Here is a 20,261-nt window from a genome sequence, read left to right on the forward strand (position 1 = left end):
AGAAAATGTGCCAGTTTCTTAGGCCACTGTCTTGTCCAAGGAATCAGATAATTTAGTCTTGGATCATTATTTCTATAATACTTGATATGCAAGCTGCCAAAATACTTTTTAAAACTCTTTATGTAGACAAATATCTTACCTATAAGCCTTTGTAGATGCATATTTAGCTAAGGTTAACTTAAAACATTCCAACAATTCTTGCATACTTAAGAAAGATTACACACATACTTGCACTCATTTGGCTATTTAAAGCATTTTGGACATTCTCAAATAACTCTGGATTTAAAAATACAGTCTGTACTAACAAAACCATACTATCTGCAAATTTTCTGTGGGTCATTTTACAGGATTCGTAAAGATAAACGACATGTCTCCTCCACAAAATACTCACAGATTATCGCCATCAAGGAGTTGAAGTTGCCAATGTTAAAACACTCCCGAGCTACATCAATGAAATACTCAATCATTCTTGCTCGGTGTTTTTTCTTAACAGGCTACACAGTAAAAGACAATAGAGGGCAGTTATCCAGTATGAAGGCCCAACAGTTCTAAAATAAGTATGAAAAAATAATGTTGAGAACTAGGAGACAGAAAATTCATTTCCTCACCATACAGATTTCTGTAGCAACCAAGTAGCTGAGGCGATTAAACCATTCCACGTAAGCTTCTAAGTTTCGTGTTTTCTTCCGTTCGCTGTAGCAACTCTTTAGAGAAAACAAAGTAAACAGATGAGTTAGAGGAAAACAAAGAATGTATTGGACTCTCACTTTGTGAAATACCAGCCTTTATTCTCAGTTTATGGATTAGGAAAGCTTTTTAGAACAACAGAAAGAGAGAGAGAAAGACAACCACGGGCATTCTTGATTATCCTTACAGAAATACCAAAGTCCTTTACGATAGTCCAGTGAAACACCTGAGGTCTAGAAGTGTACTCTGATGCATTTATAAAAGTGTCCTTAGGCCGGGTGTGGTGGCTCACGCCTGTAATCCCAACACTTTGGGAGGCTGAGGCGGGTGGATCACCAGAGGTCAGGAGTTCGAGATCAGCCTGGCTAATATGGTGAAACCCCGTCTCTACTAAACATACAAAAAATTAGCTGGGCATGGTGGCACGTGCCTGTAATCCCAGCTACTCGGGAGGCTGAAGCAGGAGAATCAAATCACTTGAACCCGGGAGGAGGTTGTAGTGAACCGGGATCGTGCCACTGCACTCTAGCGTGGGTGGCAGAGTGAGATTCGGCCTCCAAAAACAAAGTGTGCCTACCCCTCTTCCCAAGAAACTAAGTTAGTCTGGATTGTATCTTCAGAAACACAATTCAGAGGAAGAATTCTGGCTGCATTCCAAAACAATCCCAACTCAGATGGAGTGCAAATACCAACTGCTATAATCGATACAGCAAAAAGTGGCTAAGACTACAGAGGAGTAGAACATTTTCTCTTAAAATTAAGCATAGGACAAAATTTTAGAACATAATGTTGCAACAAACTAAGTATCTTCCAAGTAGATAAACAGAAGCCTACACCATCATGCTCTTTCGTAGGGTGAGTAACACATTGTTCAAAGGCAAAAAAGTTAATCTCATCTTGAAGTTCAAGGCCAGCTTGAAGAGGCTAATTACACCCCTCTTTCCTTCCTTCCAAAAGAAAGAAACAAACAAAGAGTCCACTAGCCTTCTACTGCAAAACAAATTCTTCACTTCCTATATTAGGAGACACTATTCTAAAGCCGGAAAACAGCTGTTGCCCCTACTCTCAGAAGGGGGCTTTCAGCAGCGGGTGTTGTAGTCTTTGCCTAACAATTCAAAATGCTTCCAGGTCACTGGGAGATAAAAAATTTTCTTATATGTGTACACCGTCCATGCCCGGCATTATTTTCTTTAATAGTGGGCTGCACCTAGGCAATAGACCTCTCATGAGAGATTCACCTTAAAACAAGAGGCAAAGCAGTCAAGCCCCTTGCTCAGCAAGCTGGATGTGCATCCTGTCTTTCCTGCCCCTGCTATTGTTGAATTATGGGCAGAACCTTCTCTCTTAGCAGATTCTTAATCTGCTAAAACCATTATGCTTTCATCTCCTATTTTCATCACCACAAATGCCTGCATCTACTTGCTGTAAAGGTCTTACTAAATTTCCCAATAAGGAGGAAGAAAAGGCCAAAAGTTAGTGATGGGGCAATGTTGTAAAGGAGCTTGCAGACCTTGCTCAAGAAAACTGCCATGAATCAGACGTGGCTAATGGAAAAAAAAATTCTGATTTTAAAATCTACAACAGAATATAGTTCTAACTTCTGTCCTTTATACCCACTATCACAGACTGATAAATTCCATTTTTGGTTTCAGTGCTGACCTTTGGGTAGACTGATTACCTTGTCATTATCCAAAGGGTCCTTCTGCACGAACGCCTGAACAAATTCTTCTGGCCCAATATAATTGAGCCTCTCCTGAAACACAAACCCAGAAGGTCAACAGTATTAAAGAAAATGAAAAGAAATGGACTGTCAACTCCCTCTATGACTATTGGCACCACCCCCCCATTTTTTAATGAAGATTATAAAATAAGCCTTTAACCCTAAATACTTCAAGGTCTGTGCAGAGGCAATTTTCTGCTTGGGTCAATGTTCCACAAGATAGTGAAAGGCTGAGCAGGTTTTGGAAAAACTGATTAGAGGCGGAAGGTGAGGAAGGTCAATAAACTCTTTGCTCGTCAACCTTGTTTAGTATTTATTTACAAGTGAATCCCCAGAATATCAGAAGCATTCATATTCAAATCCATAAACAAAGTATGTTTCAGCTATCTCAGATGATTTCCCACTTGGATTATTCTGACCTCTCCTGTGACATTACTGCTGACAAATATATTGTCTGGTTGCCAAAGCAAAGCAAATCTGTGGTTGTAAAGGGCAAAGATGATAACGGCCTTACCAGCTCTATATGAGTCAGCTGCTGGGCCAATGTGTAAGGGTCGTTGCAGACAGTAATGATATCCCTCTGTATAGACTGTGGCTTGGTCTTGAGAACTGTGAGCCGATCTGTGGATGTGGAGCTGATTTTTGCCAGGACTTCTTCGTATTGGCTGAGCGCAGCAAGCTTGCGGATCAGACACTGCATCATTTGCTGGACATTCTTTCTGTATGTCTGCTAGGGAATAAGCGAAGAAGAATTACATCTGTGCTCTGCATGTCTGGTTTTGCCACTGTGCAAACTCAGAGACTATGTCCTCAAATGATTTTACCTGGACATTGGAGAATAAACTTGGTTAAGGGCAGTTACGGGAAGATCCAGCTACCTCTAACAGTTTGAGACACATGCATAAGGCATTTTCAAACCTGTAAGGTTTAGTTCTTCTTCGGGGTTGCGACTGAGAGTACAGTTCAGGTTGGGCCATGAAAACACTCCAGTGACAATTTAGATTACCTCTTGAGGGAATCCAATATAATGAGTACTAAGTATAACTGAATGTCCTCTGTTCCAGCAAAGAAATGTACCTACCAGTTTACTTCTGGTGGGTTGAAATACATTGATCGCAAGTCAATGCATCCTTTTCCTAATGCTTTTTCTTTAGGGCCACCCTCTTGATTTCTCTAGTTCTATCAATCTCATCAGTCTGGCTACCTAACAGAAATATACCATTACGTCCCACTCACCCCCTCGAACCACCTTCTTTTTGTTTTGTTTTGTTTTCTTTTCTTTGAGACGGAGTCTCGTTCTGTTGCCTAGGCTGGAGTGCAGTGACGTGATCTTGGCTCACTACAACCTCTGCCTCGTGGGTTCAAGCGATTCACCTGCCTCAGCCTCCCGAGTAGCTGGAATTACAGGCATATGCCACCATGCCTGGCTAATTTTTGTATTTTTGTAGAGATGGGGTTTCACTATGTTGGCCAGGCTGGTCTCGAAATCCTGACCTTGTGATCCACCTGCCTCAGCCTCTCAAAGTGCGGGGATTACAGGCGTAAGCCACCGCGTCCAGCCTACCACCTTCTTGACTTACACATAAAATGTGGATTACCATGAGGAAGCAGTGGATATTCATTTCTGGCATCTGACCTCCACTGGCTCATAATCATTTCTTTTTTTTTTTTTTTTTTTTTTTTTTTGAGATGGAGTCTCGCTCTGTCGCCCAGACTGGAGTGCAGTGGTGCAAATCTCGGCTCACTGCAAGCTCCGCCTCCCGGGTTCATGCCATTCTCCTGCCTCAGCCTCTCCGAGTAGCTGGGACTACAGGCGCCTGCCACCACGCCCGGCTAATTTTTTTGTATTTTTAGTAGAGACGGGGTTTCACCGTGGTCTCGATCTCCTGACCTCGTGATCCGCCCACCTCGGCCTCCCAAAGTGCTGGGATTACAAGCGTGAGCCACCGCGCCCGGCCTCATAATCATTTCTTTTGCATTCATGACTCACTATTAATGTTCACAACCAAACTCTTCCACATGGCAATTCTCCCCGCAACACTAGTCCCAGGTGCCACTTTGTTTGCTACTTCATTACGCTACAGCCTCATCCTTAAGAGAAACTGGTTTAAAAAAGCACTGCATGTAGTTTAGATAACTGTCAACCTCCTGACTTTTAAAACATTTGTTAAATCAAGAAATGACTTCACAATCCATCAATCCCAGGGCACAGCTATGATATAAGTTGCAGAGTCCATTTAGTCTTCCTTTTCTAGCCAAAAATTTCCAAAACAATATTCTTCTAGGTAAATTATGATGCCTGTATCAGAGAAAGGCACACAGGCTGATTCAATGCTAACACAGTCCTTAGGTTAAATCTCCAAAGGAGGATGGCCCCAGTAAACCTACAGATGTAGAAAGGCCTATGTTTATGGCTCCATTGGCTTTTTAAAAAATACCACAATATCATTTGCTGAGATTAATTATCTGAAAATTAAGTGGCATTTACCTACAAGTGTAAGACTTATAGTTTTTTTATAGAGGCAATTTTGTTTTATTAGAGTATATTACAAAAACCCAAATGAAGAGATATTTGCTTATGAGGAGAATGATAACATATCTAGAAATGGTTAATTCTCGCATACTCGAGGTGTAAAAAGCATACAAAGCCTTCTTTTCCTTTTCTTTTCTATTTGTTAGTGTATATTCTGCTGAGTTCTTTAAACTGGTCCATTAGATGACCCCTATTTTCCTTTTTTTTTTTTTTTTTTTTTTGAGACAGAGTCTCGCTCTCTCACCCAGGCTGGAGTGCAGTGGCGCGATCTCGGCTCACTGCAAGCTCCGCCTCCCGGGTTCACGCCATTCTCCTGCCTCAGCCTCTCTGAGTAGCTGGGACTACAGGCGCCCGCCACCACGCCCGGCTAATTTTTTGTATTTTTAGTAGAGACAGGGTTTCACCGTGGTCTCGATCTCCTGACCTCATGATCCGCCCGCCTTGGCCTCCCAAAGTGCTGGGATTACAAGCGTGAGCCACCGCGCCCGGCCGACCCCTATTTTTCTCTATAGTCATGGATCACCCTAAAATCACTAATGAAACATCTGTGTATTTAAAAACTGAACAGACAAAAATCCCACCTTCCATACAGCATTAAGGTTATCAGTTTAGAAAATGCTATTTGGTAATATGTTTGTCACTCAAGGGAAATGTCTCTTTTTTGGAATTCAAAGCTGTTCAAGGATGAGTTGAGGGTTATTTTAAATCTCTCATTCCTATTTCCCCCTCCTCTTTTAATTTTATAAACTTGAGTTACAGTAAAAATCTATGGCCAGGCATGGTGGCTCACATCTGTAATCCCAGCACTTTGGGAGGATGAGGCAAGAGGATCCCTTGAGCCCAGGAGATCGAGACAACATAGTGAGACCCTGTCTCTACAAAAACTTATTTATATATTGATTGACTGATTGATTGACTGAGACAGAGTCTCGCTCTGTTGCCCAGGCTGGAGTGTAGTGGTGCAATCTCAGCTCAGTGCCACCTCCACCTCCCGGGTTCAAGCAATTCTCGTGCCTCAGCCTCCTGAATAGCTGGGATTACAAGTGTGTATCACCACACCCAGCTAATTTTTTGTTGTTGTTGTTGATGTTGTTTTGTTTTTGTTTTTGTTTTAGTAGAGATGGGGTTTTGCCATGTTAGCAAGGATGGTCTCAAACTCCTGACTTCAAGTAATCTGCCCACCTCAGCCTCTCAAGATGCTGGGATTATTAAGCATGAGCCACCGTGCCCGGCCTCTACAAAAATTTAAAAATTAGCCGGACACCTGCAGTCCCAGTTACTTGGGGGAAACAGAGGTGGAGGATTGCTTGAGCCAGGGAGGTTGATGCTATGGTAAGCCCTGATCATGCCACAGCACTCTAGCCTGGGTAACAAAGTAAGAATCTGTCTCAAAAAACAAAGCAAACAAACAAACAAAATCTACCAACTTAAAATGTTTTATTCAGTCCTTTGTCCCAAATGTCATAACAAATGACTACATGAGAGTTAGATACTACTTCTAATAATTATGCAAATATTTTAAAATATTCATTATTCTATGCCTCAGCTGCTATTCCATGCATGTTATCATTCCTACATCACGCACCTTCTCCTCACCCCTTCCCAGGATCCCTGCAGAAAATACTTTAGTAAGAAATTACCACTTCTATTCAGGGTACCACACAAGGGTACCTGCTGGGAAGCAATGAGCAGAACCGCTGAATGGGGGCAGCCTGGGTTCCACCCCAGAGATTCTGATTGACTTGGTCTGCAGTGCACTTGGGTCACATGATCTAGATGCTCCTCAGCTGATCCTTGCATAAGCCAAGTGTGAGAAGCAATGCTTTACCAGCATATCTGCTGAAAGATTTTTATTCTGCAATGTTTTTTTTCTTGAGGCGGAGTTTCGCTCTTGTTGCCCAGGCTGGAGTGCAATGGCACGATCTTGGCTCACCACAATTTCTGCCTCCCGGGTTCAAACGATTCTCCTGCCTCAGCCTCCCAAGTAGCTGGGAATATAGGCATGCACCACCACACCTGGCTAATTGTGTATCTTTAGTAGAAATGGGGTTTCTCCATGGTGGTCAGGCTGGTCTTGAACTCCCGACCTCAGGTGATCTGCCTGCTTCAGCCTCCCAAAGTGCTGGGATTACAGGCATGAGCCACCGCACCCAGCCTATTCCGCAATTTTAAAAAAATTTACTGGAGGAAGAGGCAGAGGAATGTACAGTCAGGTTGTTAGCAAAACACTGCATCAAAATATAAGGGAAAAATGTATGCAATAGAGTATGGGGGAAAGCTATTCAACAACAACTAGTGTGTGAGCATGTGAGAGAGTGTATGTATATGACCTCTTTTAAAAGTTTCCTGCTGCCATTTGATTCCATTTGAGAAATCAAGCTTTGTGCTGTTAAGCATGGCTCCTCACTGAGTCATGACTTACTAAATATGTACTTATTCTTTTTTATAACTTCAAATGCCAGTGACAGTAATTACCTGGCAAATAAAGATAGAAGCTCTTATTATAAAGACCAGCCCCTTAAGGAAGAGAAAATTGCATTCTACCCCCTACAGTCATTTGTCATGTAATTCAATCATTAGTTTCATTTCATGTTTCTCGCAGGCAAGTCCTAATAAACCACTTCATTTTGGGCAAATCCCCAGGGGAGAAACATATTAAGCCAAATTATGTGGAACTGTCCTGGCAGATTCAGAAGAACCTGACTAAATTATATACAGGGCACACCTGGATTCACTGACTGCCAAAAGGAAAAAAAAAAAAAAAGTCCCAGGCAAGAAGCAACAAATCCCAACCCAGACCCATATTCCTTCCAGTAGAAGGAAATAATTTTTCCCTATTCCAGTAATTCATTTGATCATTCATTCATTGATTGACTCATTCATTCAAACACTACTGAGAGAATACTAGGTGCCAGGTACTGAGCTAGGAGTTAAGGATGCCCTGGTGAACAAAGAGGGCACAGCATGGGGTCTAGAGGGGAAAACAAGCAATAAAAATGCAAGTACAGTCATCCCTCAGTATCCTCGGGAGATTAGTTCCAGGACTTCCCTCGGATTCCAAAATCTGCAGATGCTCAAGTCTCTGCTATAAGATGGTATAGTATTTTCATACAACATCCGCATATCCTCCTGTATACTTTAAATCATCTCTACATTACTTATAATACCTAATGCAACGTAAATGCTATGTAAATCACTGTGATACTGTATTGTTTAGGGAATAATGACAAGGAAAAAAGTCTATATGTGTTCAGTACAGACTTAATATTTTTTGAATATTTTCAATCTGAGGTTGGTTGAACCCATGGATGCAGATCCCACAAATACAGAGAGAGGGCCAGCTATCATTACTCATCACAGAGTGCTAGGAATGACTATGAAGGGAAGAGCAGTGAAAGCCCATAATGCATAATGGGACGGGGTACGATCATAGTTGGGGTGCTGAGGGAAGGTCTCTCTGAGGAGAGCCACCTACGCACGTGACTGATAAGGAGCCTGAAGCCAAAGAACTGGAGGAAGGACATCGATCACACAGTTTCAGAGCTGAAAGGGCATTAACACAAGGCAGTTACTTCTACGATTTATAGAGATGAGGAAGGAGCAAGGATTTCGAGGACTAGCCAAAACACACTCAGATAAACCAGCTGGCAAGTGTGGATTTGAATTCTGAATACTGAATAGAAGCAGCTAAAGAAACAATATCTCCCTGTGAAACCCAACCCAATCAAGGCAGGTGACATCTCTCCACTCAACCCTTAGTTTAATCAATTCCTCAGTTAGAACTGGCTTGTCTTCTTATCTCCTCTTTTCATGCTCAAAACCATTTGAACTTCACAAGGTTTCTATCAAGAATATGTTATTAACACAGGAGTGTTGAAAAGAAGCCAGGGTCACAAGGCTGTTTGGCCCTTCTCTCTGTTCTACCCGGCTCTCGAATGGCTTGATTCTGTTAAACAAAAAGACCAATTCTCATCAGGTAAACACAGATAGAAATGATCTCCCCTTTGACTCCTGCAACAAGAAGGACCATCCATCTGGTATTTTCAAAACACCAACATTTTATCTTAAAAGAAAAAGATTTTTAAGGTGTTTCTTTTGGAAAGAACTAAGTTATAAAGGCAATAGAGGGAAGATAAGATGACTGACATATAATGTTAAGCAGCTAAAGACAACCTAACTGAAATGAAAACTGTCTGACTTAGGTCTCAGCCTTCATACAAGAAAAAGCCCTTATGATGTCACTGATCTTTTGAGCAGCTTCGGATACATAAACCAAGGTCGCTGAGCCAGCACTGACCCTGCCAAGGAACTTCACGGCTAACCCCTCTAAGATAAGATTTACTACAAAACTGTACCATGATGCTTACCTTTGCCTTTGTAAGCAAGGGACCTATCAATTAATACCTGGCTAGAACCTGTAATAGGCAAACTGGCAAAATGATTATAACCGTCATAACTTGCACAGCGACTCAGGAAATGACTCATTCAGCCCGGCAGAAATAATGGCTGTCTCGACCACTTGGGTTCATAATAATATAATGTCAAAAAGTAACAGTAAAATGGTTAATCCCATTTTCATGAGAACATAATACAGGAAAGCCCATATAGATGTTTCAAGAGCTAGCCTGACATAATTTTAGTCTGATTTTGTAAAATTGGGAGAAATGGCATTAAAATGTTTATATGTATTAAGATGCCATTGATTATCATCTAACTAGCTGTGTCAAACCTTTTTGGAAGTAAAAAGGTATAAGTAAAGTAAAATTAAAACACACTTGCAACATAAATCCTGTGCATGAGCTGACATGAACAGAGCCCCAAAGTTCTTCAGATGAAAGTTTTTAAATTTTTCACTTAATTCCCTCAACAATTAATATACTTCCCCTTTTCTCACAAAAATTGTGGCTGGGTGCAGTGGCTCACACCTGTAATTCCAGCACTTTGGGAGGCCAAGGCCAGTGGATTGCTTGAGCCCAAAATTTGGAGACCAGCCTGGGCAACATAGTGAGGCTTTGTCTCTACAAAAACTAGAAAAAACTAGCCAGGCAAAGTTGTATGCACTTGTAGTCCCAGCTACTAGGGAAGCTGAGGTGGGAGGATTGATTCAGCCAGAGAAGTCAAGGCTGCAGTGAGCCATGATCGCAACGCTACACTCTAGCCTGAGGAACAGAGCAAGGCTCTGTCTCAGAGAAAAAGGGTAGGGTATCAAGTTATACGTTACAGCACACCACTGAAAGAGTTCTCAAGGAAGGTTATTCATAATGGAAAATGCATTTTAAGACGAATAAAATGCAACATCATTGCCAAGTGCTTCATCTACTTTTTCCAGGTGAAAGTGTATCTGTGCCTGAATGACTTGTTCCCAGAAGTTGACCTGCAACATGGAAACTACAAGGACATCCTTGCCCAGCAAGTCTCAACACAGAATACCAGCCCTCTGGTCCTGCTTCAAAAAGGATAACCTTGAATTTGTCACAGCTAGTAGTTAGTGCTTATCAAAGGCTCAACTGAGGGAAGTGATATTTATGAAAGACTATCTAAGAGACTGACTTTTAATCTCTACCTATACTAGAGTCTATCCTTAAATCAGCTTCTGAGCACTGGAAGACTTGCCTCATTTTCTCAGTCTTCTCCTCCCCCAAGAATTATCTTTGCTAATTTACACACGAATCTATGAACTCAGCTTCTATCCAGGAAGGTATGTTGTAAACACCATAAAGAACAGTTTGTAGGATCTCATTCTATGACCCTATACAAAGTTCTTCAGAAGAAAGTTATTAAATTTTTCATTTAAGTCCCTCAATAATTACTATACTTCCTCTTTTCTGACAGTGAATGTCACATGACCAGTTGTGTTTCCCTTTTACCTGGAACTTAAACTCATACCACAGCAGTCCTGTCCTCCTCTACTCATTCTCAACAGGAGTGTATTTATTTTCTTTCTGCCATGGCCCAGAATGTCTATTTCTATTTATGATTTATTAATCTACTATTTATCACTGGTTAATATATTAATGTTATTTACTTTATATCCACTAGTGTTGATGTCTATTAACATGCCATTTATCATCTAACTAGCTGTGTCAAACCTTTTTGGGAGGAAAAAAGGTAAAAGTAAAGTAAAATTAAAACACACTTGCAACATAAATCCTGTGCATGAGTTGACATGAACATAGCCCCAAATTAATCACATAAAACTCTAGATCATATCCCTTTGAAGTGGGATGGTATAATCATTCTCACCTGACATACTAAACAGACCAATATGTGATGTGGAGGGCTTGCCCAAAGGCAAAACAGAGAGGAAGCAGTGGAGATTAGGATGCATAATTGGGCACCATTTCCCACCCAGGCTCTGCCTGGGAATTCCAGCAGCCGTGCTAAATTCAGGTTACCAACCTCTTCGCCACTGGCTATTCGGTGAGCCAGATCTTTTAAGTTTCTCATCATTCTTTCATCCCGAAAATCATAGGGAAATGTTTCCGTCCATTCCGTGAGGAGTTGAAGGATTTTGGGTGCGATTTTTCTCATCTGGTTCTAGGAAGAAAAAGCAAATCTAATTCAGTGATATTTATCACTATGGACTACATCAAATAAATAGTTACAAACAGTGTCACTGAGAAACTTCTAGTGCAAAGTCTTTAGGGATGAAGAAGAAGCTCCAGCCCCCCTCCCTCCATGTCCATGCTAAGTGTCACCAACTTAAGGCAGGACCTAGGGATCCTCCATTGCATTTAATTAATTTATTTTTTAAAATTGTTAAATTTTCAATTTCTTTTATTTTTGAGACAGAGTCTCACTCTGTCTCCCAGGCTGGAGTGCAGTGATGCAATCTCAGCTCACTGCAACCTGCCTCCCAGGTTCAAGCGATTCTTCTGCCTCAGCCTCCGGGGTAGCTGGGATTACAGGCATGCGCCACCACGGCCAGCTAATTTTTGTATTTTTAGTAGAGATGGGGTTTCACATGTTGGCCAGGCTGGTCTCAAAACTCCTGACCTCAGGTGATCCACCCACCCTGGCCTCCCAAAGTGCTGGGATTACAGGTGTGAGCCAGTGCACCTGAGCTGCATGTGATTTATCCTGTGTTCTTTATTCTTTATACCATTCACAATTCCCCTTGTATAGTCATGATGCCGTTTACGCATTCCAGCCTGGGGATAAACCAGGGTTACTTAAGGAAACAACTTCACAGAATCTAAGCCATAGAGTAAGCATTCCTAATAAGACAAACTGTAATATTATAATATTAATAATGTACCATTACCTTATCATTATCAGGATCACTTAGTCTCTGGTGCTCAACACATAAGTGGCAAACTTTGGCCATTAGCTCATACGGATGCATAAATAACCGAGAACTGAGTAGGAAGGTAAATATGTATGTTCTCTGCAGGAAGAGAAAAAAGTCATCATCGTTACATTCTCTCTGAAATTAATATCTTGCCTTTATACTGTCTTATTTCATTAAGTTCTCCCAATCAAGTTCATATGCTGCAGTTTCAAAAGTAATGCCTACTAGTAGTAAAACAGTGTAAGATTAATTTCTCCTTTACCTTCTGATGTATGTTTTCCCTTAAACCATACTAAAAATAACAGAAGTACAGGATAAATTTGGCTCCCGGAATTATTCAGAGCACATTTTCACATCCATCCTCAGGGAGCCAGGATACCAAGACACATAACTCACTTTAGTAAAGAGAATGAAATTCAGCCCAGAGAGATAAATCTTACTTGAATATACTACCCATACAAAACATGGTTGTGTGTCCAAGTATTTTGTAACTCAATGGAAACCAAACAAAAAATAACAATAAAAAAACCTACCTACCCAATGCACATAACACTCAACAATTCTGTACTGTGTCTAGCACGTCACACTAAAGCGTTTGTGTCAGAACATTCAAAGGCAGGCTTTCAAGTAACTTATTTATTTGTTTAAAGGCAAAGCAATTTAATAAAGCACAATATAACACTATATACTTTTCTTTAACCACATTGTCTCCTAAGAAGCCAGTAATGAAGTAGTGCTTATTTGTTATAATAATTTCAGACTCCCAATGAAAAGAGAAATTCCATGGGATTTTTCTTTTTTCCTTAGGCGCCTTTACTAGCTCATAAACACTTACAGGGCTGAACAAGGGATTCCTTTTACTTTTGATTACAAGTTTTCCCTGTGTGGCAACATATCTGAAAATGCCATGTAACAAAATACACAGAGAGATAACTCAGTTAAGAAACACTATGGTGAATTACTGTGGCAAGCACCGACTATCCTTTGCACACCAAGGTTATCATTAAATTTATAAAGACAAATGAATGCAGTCTCTAGATATTTCCATGAGATCTTTATCAATAACCAGCTGCTCAGCAAATCTCCTACTACTAGGCTCAATTCCATAGAGGTAGCTGTAGCACAGGGAAAGGGGAAAAAGTCACTTGTTCCAGAAAGAAAACCTGTGTTTGACTGCTGATGCTGGGAGTGAGACCATCAGCAAATACGCAACACTCTGAATCGTTTTTTCCTCTCTTCCCTCTTGGAATTACTGTAAAGACTGAGAAAATATACAATAAATCCCCTAGATTAGAAAGTGCTAGCTATATAAATGTAGGTTACCAAGGTAAAACAAAGCAACCATGTCATCTGATGTCAAATCTATAAAGAATTACATCTTGAGCATAAATCTTGTTTTCTCTTCCACATACTTTCCTTGGTTACATTCACTTTTCTTAGCATAGTGATGGTCTTGGAAACAAAAAAGGCATTACATATTCTGGGAGCATCCAGTGTTCTCTGACATTTCTATTTAAGGACTAAGCTATATGCATGAATCAACTCTACAGATACTTCATTTAGATGGTATCAGACCATCTACAATGTTGTAACTAATCTGAAAAGAAATTGATACACATAGTATACCAAAATCTGATGCTTATCCAGGCTCAATTTGATTTCAATGCACTTGATAATCAATATGCAATTTCTTATTAGAAAAATTCTTAGCAACCTAGATATAATTCTGTATTATCTATGGTCCCTGCCTACTGTACTATAATTTCTACTCATTGCCAAGGATGTGTTTCAGAGAAACATGAATACCTACATCTGGATAGTAATCCACATTAGGTACTAAGTGCTGGATGAGTGCTTCCAGGGATCCAGAGAGGAGGTTGTTGTCATGGTAATACAACCCTCCACAGCTGTCCTCTGCAGACTGATAGAGGTTTCGATTGTAACCACTGCTGTCAAACATTGCTGAAAAGGGAGGAGTCTGAGGCATACTTTCCTAAAAGGAATAAAAAAGAAGAAAACATAATGTCAGCAATATGCAGTGTGAAAATAAAGGTAAGCTTTAATGGGCACTAAGATTTAATAGTAATGAGAGAATAGGCAATTAAAATAGTAGTTCAGGTTCTGACACAGAATCAGAGCCTATCAGGAACCAAATTGCTCTCTGAGTACGACATGTATGCATGCTTTTGAGTACCCCTCTCATTCAATCAAATATCATACAATGCTTAGACCGAGGGGCCCAACCTGGACTTAAACTCAAGTCTCTGGCTGTCATATTTAGATGTCACTCCTTCACATCAGATTGTGAAAGGGGCAAGGGAACTGAACTTCGATTGCTTTATCGCATGGAGTCAACAATTTTCCTAAGGTGGAAATGTGTACACCTTAAAATTTGGTTGGGAAAAGTTACCTAACACTGAAGAGCTATCTGAAGTATTGGAAGACAACCAAAATTGAAGCTGAAAACACTAAATTGCAAAGTAGGCCTAGAATTAAAGTATACTGCGTGCATGTTTATATATGTATATGTGTACACACAAGATTTCATGTAGACTCCTCAGTTTTCACTGAAAGATCAGATGCTGTTGATTTTCTCCCCTTTGTGTTAAATTCTCCTGGGGCTGTGGGGTGGTATCTGTAAAGCCTCAGTTCTCAATAAACATGCAGGCTGAGAAGGCACCTGATTTGGGAGCAAGGAACACTGTGACAGTCCTGAGGTAAGTTGCTCCTCTCCATCTGTGTACTTTGCAGTTCACAAAGGCCTTGTCAGAGGGTGCTCTGCAGAGGCCAGAGGCTATTAAGTTATTACTTGAATTCCTAGGGACAGCACCCGGCCCTGAGAACAGACTCCCAGTCTCTGGCACCACGTCTGCACAATGGAGGCATTGAAGAGCTGCAGGGACTGGGGGCTTCAGAAGGCAAACAATGAGGGGGAGCCATACTCCAAGCCATGGACTGACCGGGACAGGGTGTGTGGAGGCAGCAGGAGGACATAACCTGGACTAATCTTTCTTTTTAAGATGCCAAAAGATATTTGCATGTCAATGTGGGAGGGGTGTGGAGCCCTGCCTGAGAAGTCACATCCATCACTCCTTGAGCATCTGTTCCAGCTACAGCTGATGGGTACAAAGAGCATCACAACCTGTGCACGTGCCTCAGCAGGGGGCAGCCAGGGGTGGGGCATTAAGAGAAAACATCCATCATAAAAGCCTACCTGGCAGGTGAAAACAGAATTAGAGAAAAGAAGCAACAAGAAAAATAAATAGGAGATAAAAACCAACTTCATTTCTGAGTACTTTGTCCCCTCCACAAACCAGTGCTGAGGGACAATTTAAAGGGATCCATGAAAAAGCCACAAATGGGAAGAAGGTGATGACTGAGAATCACTCTATCCACAGAGATTTGTCACTACTAGGGTCATTGGCCCCGTGGCTCTCCTTTAGGTAGCACATAGTCATAACAGCCAAAGGGTCAGGCACTATGGGATATAACATTAACACAAATGGTCTGCATACACCCTTGGTTGGCAAGACCTCACACGTAGGAACTGCAGTTAAATAAATAAATTATTCAATGTTAACATCTTATAAGGCAATAGACAAGGTATGTTTCTTTCCTCTTCAAATTGCCAGGTTTCTATGAGTACTACTCCTGTGCAATATAATCATTGCAAACTGGCCGTCCTTGGCAGGAAGAAAAAGAGCCAGTCTGTCCTTGCCCTGAGAAACTCATAATGCCCTCAAACTAGGAGGCAGGGATGTGAGATGAGAGGCACCTAGAAGTTCCTTCAGATAACTGACAGAGAACCCTTTGTCAGGATTTGGTTGCCTCTGGCTTTAAAAAGTTTTAGATGGTTATAACCATAGTGTCCTTCACATGCAGCATGAAGAGTGTCATGCCCTTGGAATTGGGATTTTTTTCTTTCAGGAACCACACATTTTTCTTCATTGGAGCACTTACTCATTGCTACTGCAACCATTCTAACAAAGTGCTTTTGGGAGATGGTTGGCCAGGATTTGGGAATTCCAAAAAATCAGAAAATGATAAATATTCAAAGGAACCACAGAAATCACCTGGCCCAGGATCTGGAAAACATTTCATTTCACTTTCCAACTGCAATCAATTAAAGTGGTTGTCTAAAGGCCTGAAGATGAGCAAGGAGGATATGGAAGCTGTAACTCAGTGGGAGAATGTAGGTTGTAAGTGATTAGCAATGACTGTCAGACAGTCATGGAAGGAGCCACAGCCCATGTGCCAACACAATCTAGTCCAATCTCCTCTTCTTATAAAGGTGCGCACTGAGACCCAAGGGGGTAAGGTGACCAGGCTAAGATGAGCCAGCAATGAGGCACATCACTGCACTCTTGCTGGATGGAACTCCCCTGTGCCAAATACTCTCCGGCCACAGGCTAATTAGCAGTAAGCACCAACCCACAAAACGGTCATGGGTCACTCAGATTTTGTTTTCAACGAATCAGCACCAAAAGCCACCAAGTATTTGCACTTCTTAATTATTTATTCCTGCAGAGTAGACAAGAGCTCAGATCTGGACAAAGATTCAGATTTAATGAAGTCCTAATTCTGGCACTTAATGGCTGTGAAATCTTCAAACCCTCAACACCACCAGATATGTTTTCCATCTGTTATTTCCAATTTTGCTTATCCCTTCCAAAATAGTAACAAAACTACTTATCTTCTTTAGCGCAAGGTTCTTCTTAGAGCATTATGATTAGAGCAATAGCAAAAGGCTTGTGTATTGTTTTTTGGAACTATACCACTCGTAGTATTTCTCTGAAGAGGTGCAAAATATCAATACTTAGAAAACTTCCTCCAACAAGGCACCAAAAGAATATAATGCAAATAGCGACAGAAACCAAATTGAGGTAAATGAATAAGGGTTATGGCTTACTGTACTTAAAAATCAACTGTAAGAACAGAGTTATGTCACAGGCTATTTTCTGCCTTCTAACAAGCCCAAAGTGATGCTGCTAATTAGCTGATTTCATTTTCCCATGAAACCACCTTGATTGTTGAACTTGCACATAGCAATAACCAACTCCTGAGATTCAAGTCACTTCAGCCCGTTATTTATTATGTACAATAGTCTTATTTTTCTACCTCCCCATATACTCCAGACAGAATCTTTTCAATTCCTTAATCCCTTCTCCCTTCATTAGTCGTAATTCTTCTCACTATGGGATATCGTGTGCTGGAAAATGTCTTCACATTTCACAGACCTTTACCTCTCTGAATCCCCCCCTCCAGGTCTCTCTTACGACATCCGTGATGCAGAGGGCTCTGAGAATTTCATTGGCTCCATTTGCGTAACTGTTTACTGACTACAAAAGCCTTCCTGGATTCTACAACCACCTCATCTGGCAGGCATCCTCATCTTTTTTTTGACTACATAAGAAGCTGAGGTTCAGAAAAACTGTAATAACTCGCTTGGGGTTAGACATAGAGTAAGGGACAGGTGGGGTAGGGTTTCAGAGTTGGGTCTTCAGATTCCAGGTCAAAATTTATTACACTACATTATGATAAGCTGCAAATGGTCTTCTTTGAACTTCTAATGTTTAATCATTAAACGAAAATCCTGTCAGTCTGTCTCAAATTGTAGGCTATTAGAATAATTCATACGTTTTACATGTTCTACATAAATCCTTGCTCCAAAGAAGTATTAGTACCATTAATTACTCTTATTAAAAAGTTCAACTGTCAACAGCAGTATTTAAGCTACTGACCTTTGCCATCAAAGCATGGTCTCATCAAGACATAGAGATTCCAGAGATTCCAATATGGACTTTAAAAAAAATTATAATATCCTCAAAACTGGGATGCGTGTAAACAGTTGAATGGTAAGAAAACATGTTTACTTAACAGTCTTTTCAAGTGATATATGCAATGACAGAGCATCTAACAAGGGATAGCCTCTTAGACTCAATGAAATATAGTAATATTTGCTTGTGTGTACTTTATAGATTTCCAGCAAAAAAAATTTAATGAAAGAAATGACCAAGAGAAAAATCATGGCTCACAGTGTTCGTCACTCATTGCTGGACAGTGTCTAACAAGTGGCCAGTCTAGCTGTTTTTGGAAGGATCAACTGCCTGTGTAATAGAAGCATTTGGTAATCACAAGGAAAAATCAGCAGAATGGTACAGAAAGTAGAGTTTGTGGAACAGAATTTTAAATACCTAAGAAGACAAACACAGTAGTCTGTTTTCTCTAAAGTATCTTCCCTCTTGTTAACCACACCAAGAACTACTGTTTGTTTGGTATTACTCAGACTTGATGTCTGGGTCTTTTGTTCTAACTGCTTCAGTTCCGGAATTGAAAAGTGAGGCCCAAAAGATTAAATATTGGTTTAGTTCTTGTTAAGAAAATAAATCCAGTATTCAAAGTACTGGGCACGAGAATCCAGACAAGTATTTATCCCTGGGCACTATTAACTCCAGGAATCACTTCCTAATGATTTCTCCAGGGGAAGAAAGGCTCAGGTTAAGGTCGCTCCTAACCCATAACTTCCATTTATTTCATTCAGTCAGGCAGTTCTCATGCCTTCATTATTGGCAGCAAATCTTCTCTCATTTCAGCTTCCACAACTAATATTTTCTGTCTCTGAGATCCTATAAACTCTCAACTTACTCCTCTCTACACTTTGCAACACAGCCTCAGAACCAGCTTCTCCACTGTCTGCCATCTGTCGTTAGTAAAAATTTTGCCTAACTCAATATACCTATCAATGGGGACCAGCTAACGAAAAATTTTGTTTAGGAAAAACTGACTCTTCTCCAAAATTAGAATACGTGGATGGAACAGCAAGTTAAATATTGGCATTAATTTACCATAAAGTCCAAGTTCAAAGTGGCTAATTCCTTCAGAAAAAAAGAGATTTGTATGAGACACAAGAAAAAGCGGCTGACTTTATTCAAATCCTACCATTAATACATAAAGCAGAGAGCAGGTTAATCTCAAAAGCTATTCTCACCTTACGAAGTTGCATTTGTAAGCCAGTTCTTTACAACTTAGAGTATATTCAATTCAGTCAGTGGCTCTTAACTCTTTAGGAAGATCACAACCCTCTCCCCATCACCACCCCCAGAGAAATTTACACACCAGTTTTCATATACTTTCAGGGAGTTTACAGACCCCAGATTAAGAAGTCCATGTGCTGACCTGTACAGACCTAGATATTATTTCTCTACGCCAAGGAAGAAGAACATGGTGGCTCTGACAGTAACCTTGGTCTAACACTTTCAAGACTGGCTCCTTAGAAATCAAGAAATTCTTAGGCCGGGAGTGGTGGCTCACGCCTGTAATCCCAGCACTTTGGGAGGCTGAGGCGGGCGGATTACTTGAGGTCCGGAGTTTGAGACCAGCCTGACCAACATGGAGAAACCCTGTCTCTACTAAAAACACAAAATTAGCTGGGCATGGTGGCGCATGGCCGTAATCCCAGCTACTCAGGAGGCTGAGGCGGGAGAATCGCTTGAACCTGGGAGGCGGAGGTTGTCGTGAGCTAAGATCGTGCCATTGCATTCCAGCCTGGGCAAAAAACTCCATCTCAAAAAAACTCCATCTCAAAAAAACTCCATCTCAAAAAAAGCAAAACTCCATCTCAAAAAAAAAAAAAAAAGAAAAGAAAGAAATCAAGGAATTCTTGTATTTTCAGGTAGTACCAATCAAATTGAGTTAAGAGAATAAAATAATCATAATTATTTTGGTTTGGGTACAGCTATTGAAATGGGCTTTCTTTTCTTTTCTGCAAAAATTGAGGCAGCATTTTAGGATGTGAGGAGATGCAGGGAGATAATGGAAAACAGACTCTGGTTTTAAAACAATGAACCAGGCGAAAAGAAAGTGTAGAGCCACCAAAATTAGCATATAGATTACAGGTTATGCTGGAAAATCTTCCAACAGGAAGTCAAGATATACCCAACCCAGGTATACAAGATGAATGTTCTTTCTTAAAATTAATTTGGGAAGTTGAAAAGTTAGTTGACAGACAAGACATCTTACAGAGGCAGCTA

General features: G+C 40.7%; 1 protein-coding gene across 3 annotated transcripts in view; it reads right to left on the reverse strand.

The window, feature by feature from the left end:
* RASGEF1B (RasGEF domain family member 1B) overlaps window positions 1-20,261 on the reverse strand; it is a 625,168-nt gene that overhangs the window by 18,369 nt on the left and 586,538 nt on the right. For 2 of the 3 annotated variants that reach the window (XM_030819061.1, XM_012499347.2), the window contains 7 exons: window positions 14,042-14,224; window positions 12,205-12,327; window positions 11,340-11,477; window positions 2,922-3,137; window positions 2,366-2,440; window positions 609-704; window positions 392-494 (listed from right to left, as the gene is read on the reverse strand). In XM_030819061.1, the coding sequence (XP_030674921.1) occupies window positions 392-494; window positions 609-704; window positions 2,366-2,440; window positions 2,922-3,137; window positions 11,340-11,477; window positions 12,205-12,327; window positions 14,042-14,224 (934 nt within the window). The remainder of the gene's footprint in view (window positions 1-391; window positions 495-608; window positions 705-2,365; window positions 2,441-2,921; window positions 3,138-11,339; window positions 11,478-12,204; window positions 12,328-14,041; window positions 14,225-20,261) is intronic. The other variant, XM_003265810.3, reaches the window with a different exon arrangement.

Source organism: Nomascus leucogenys, chromosome 9 (genome assembly GCF_006542625.1).
Source record: "Nomascus leucogenys isolate Asia chromosome 9, Asia_NLE_v1, whole genome shotgun sequence".
Lineage (NCBI taxonomy): Eukaryota > Metazoa > Chordata > Mammalia > Primates > Hylobatidae > Nomascus > Nomascus leucogenys.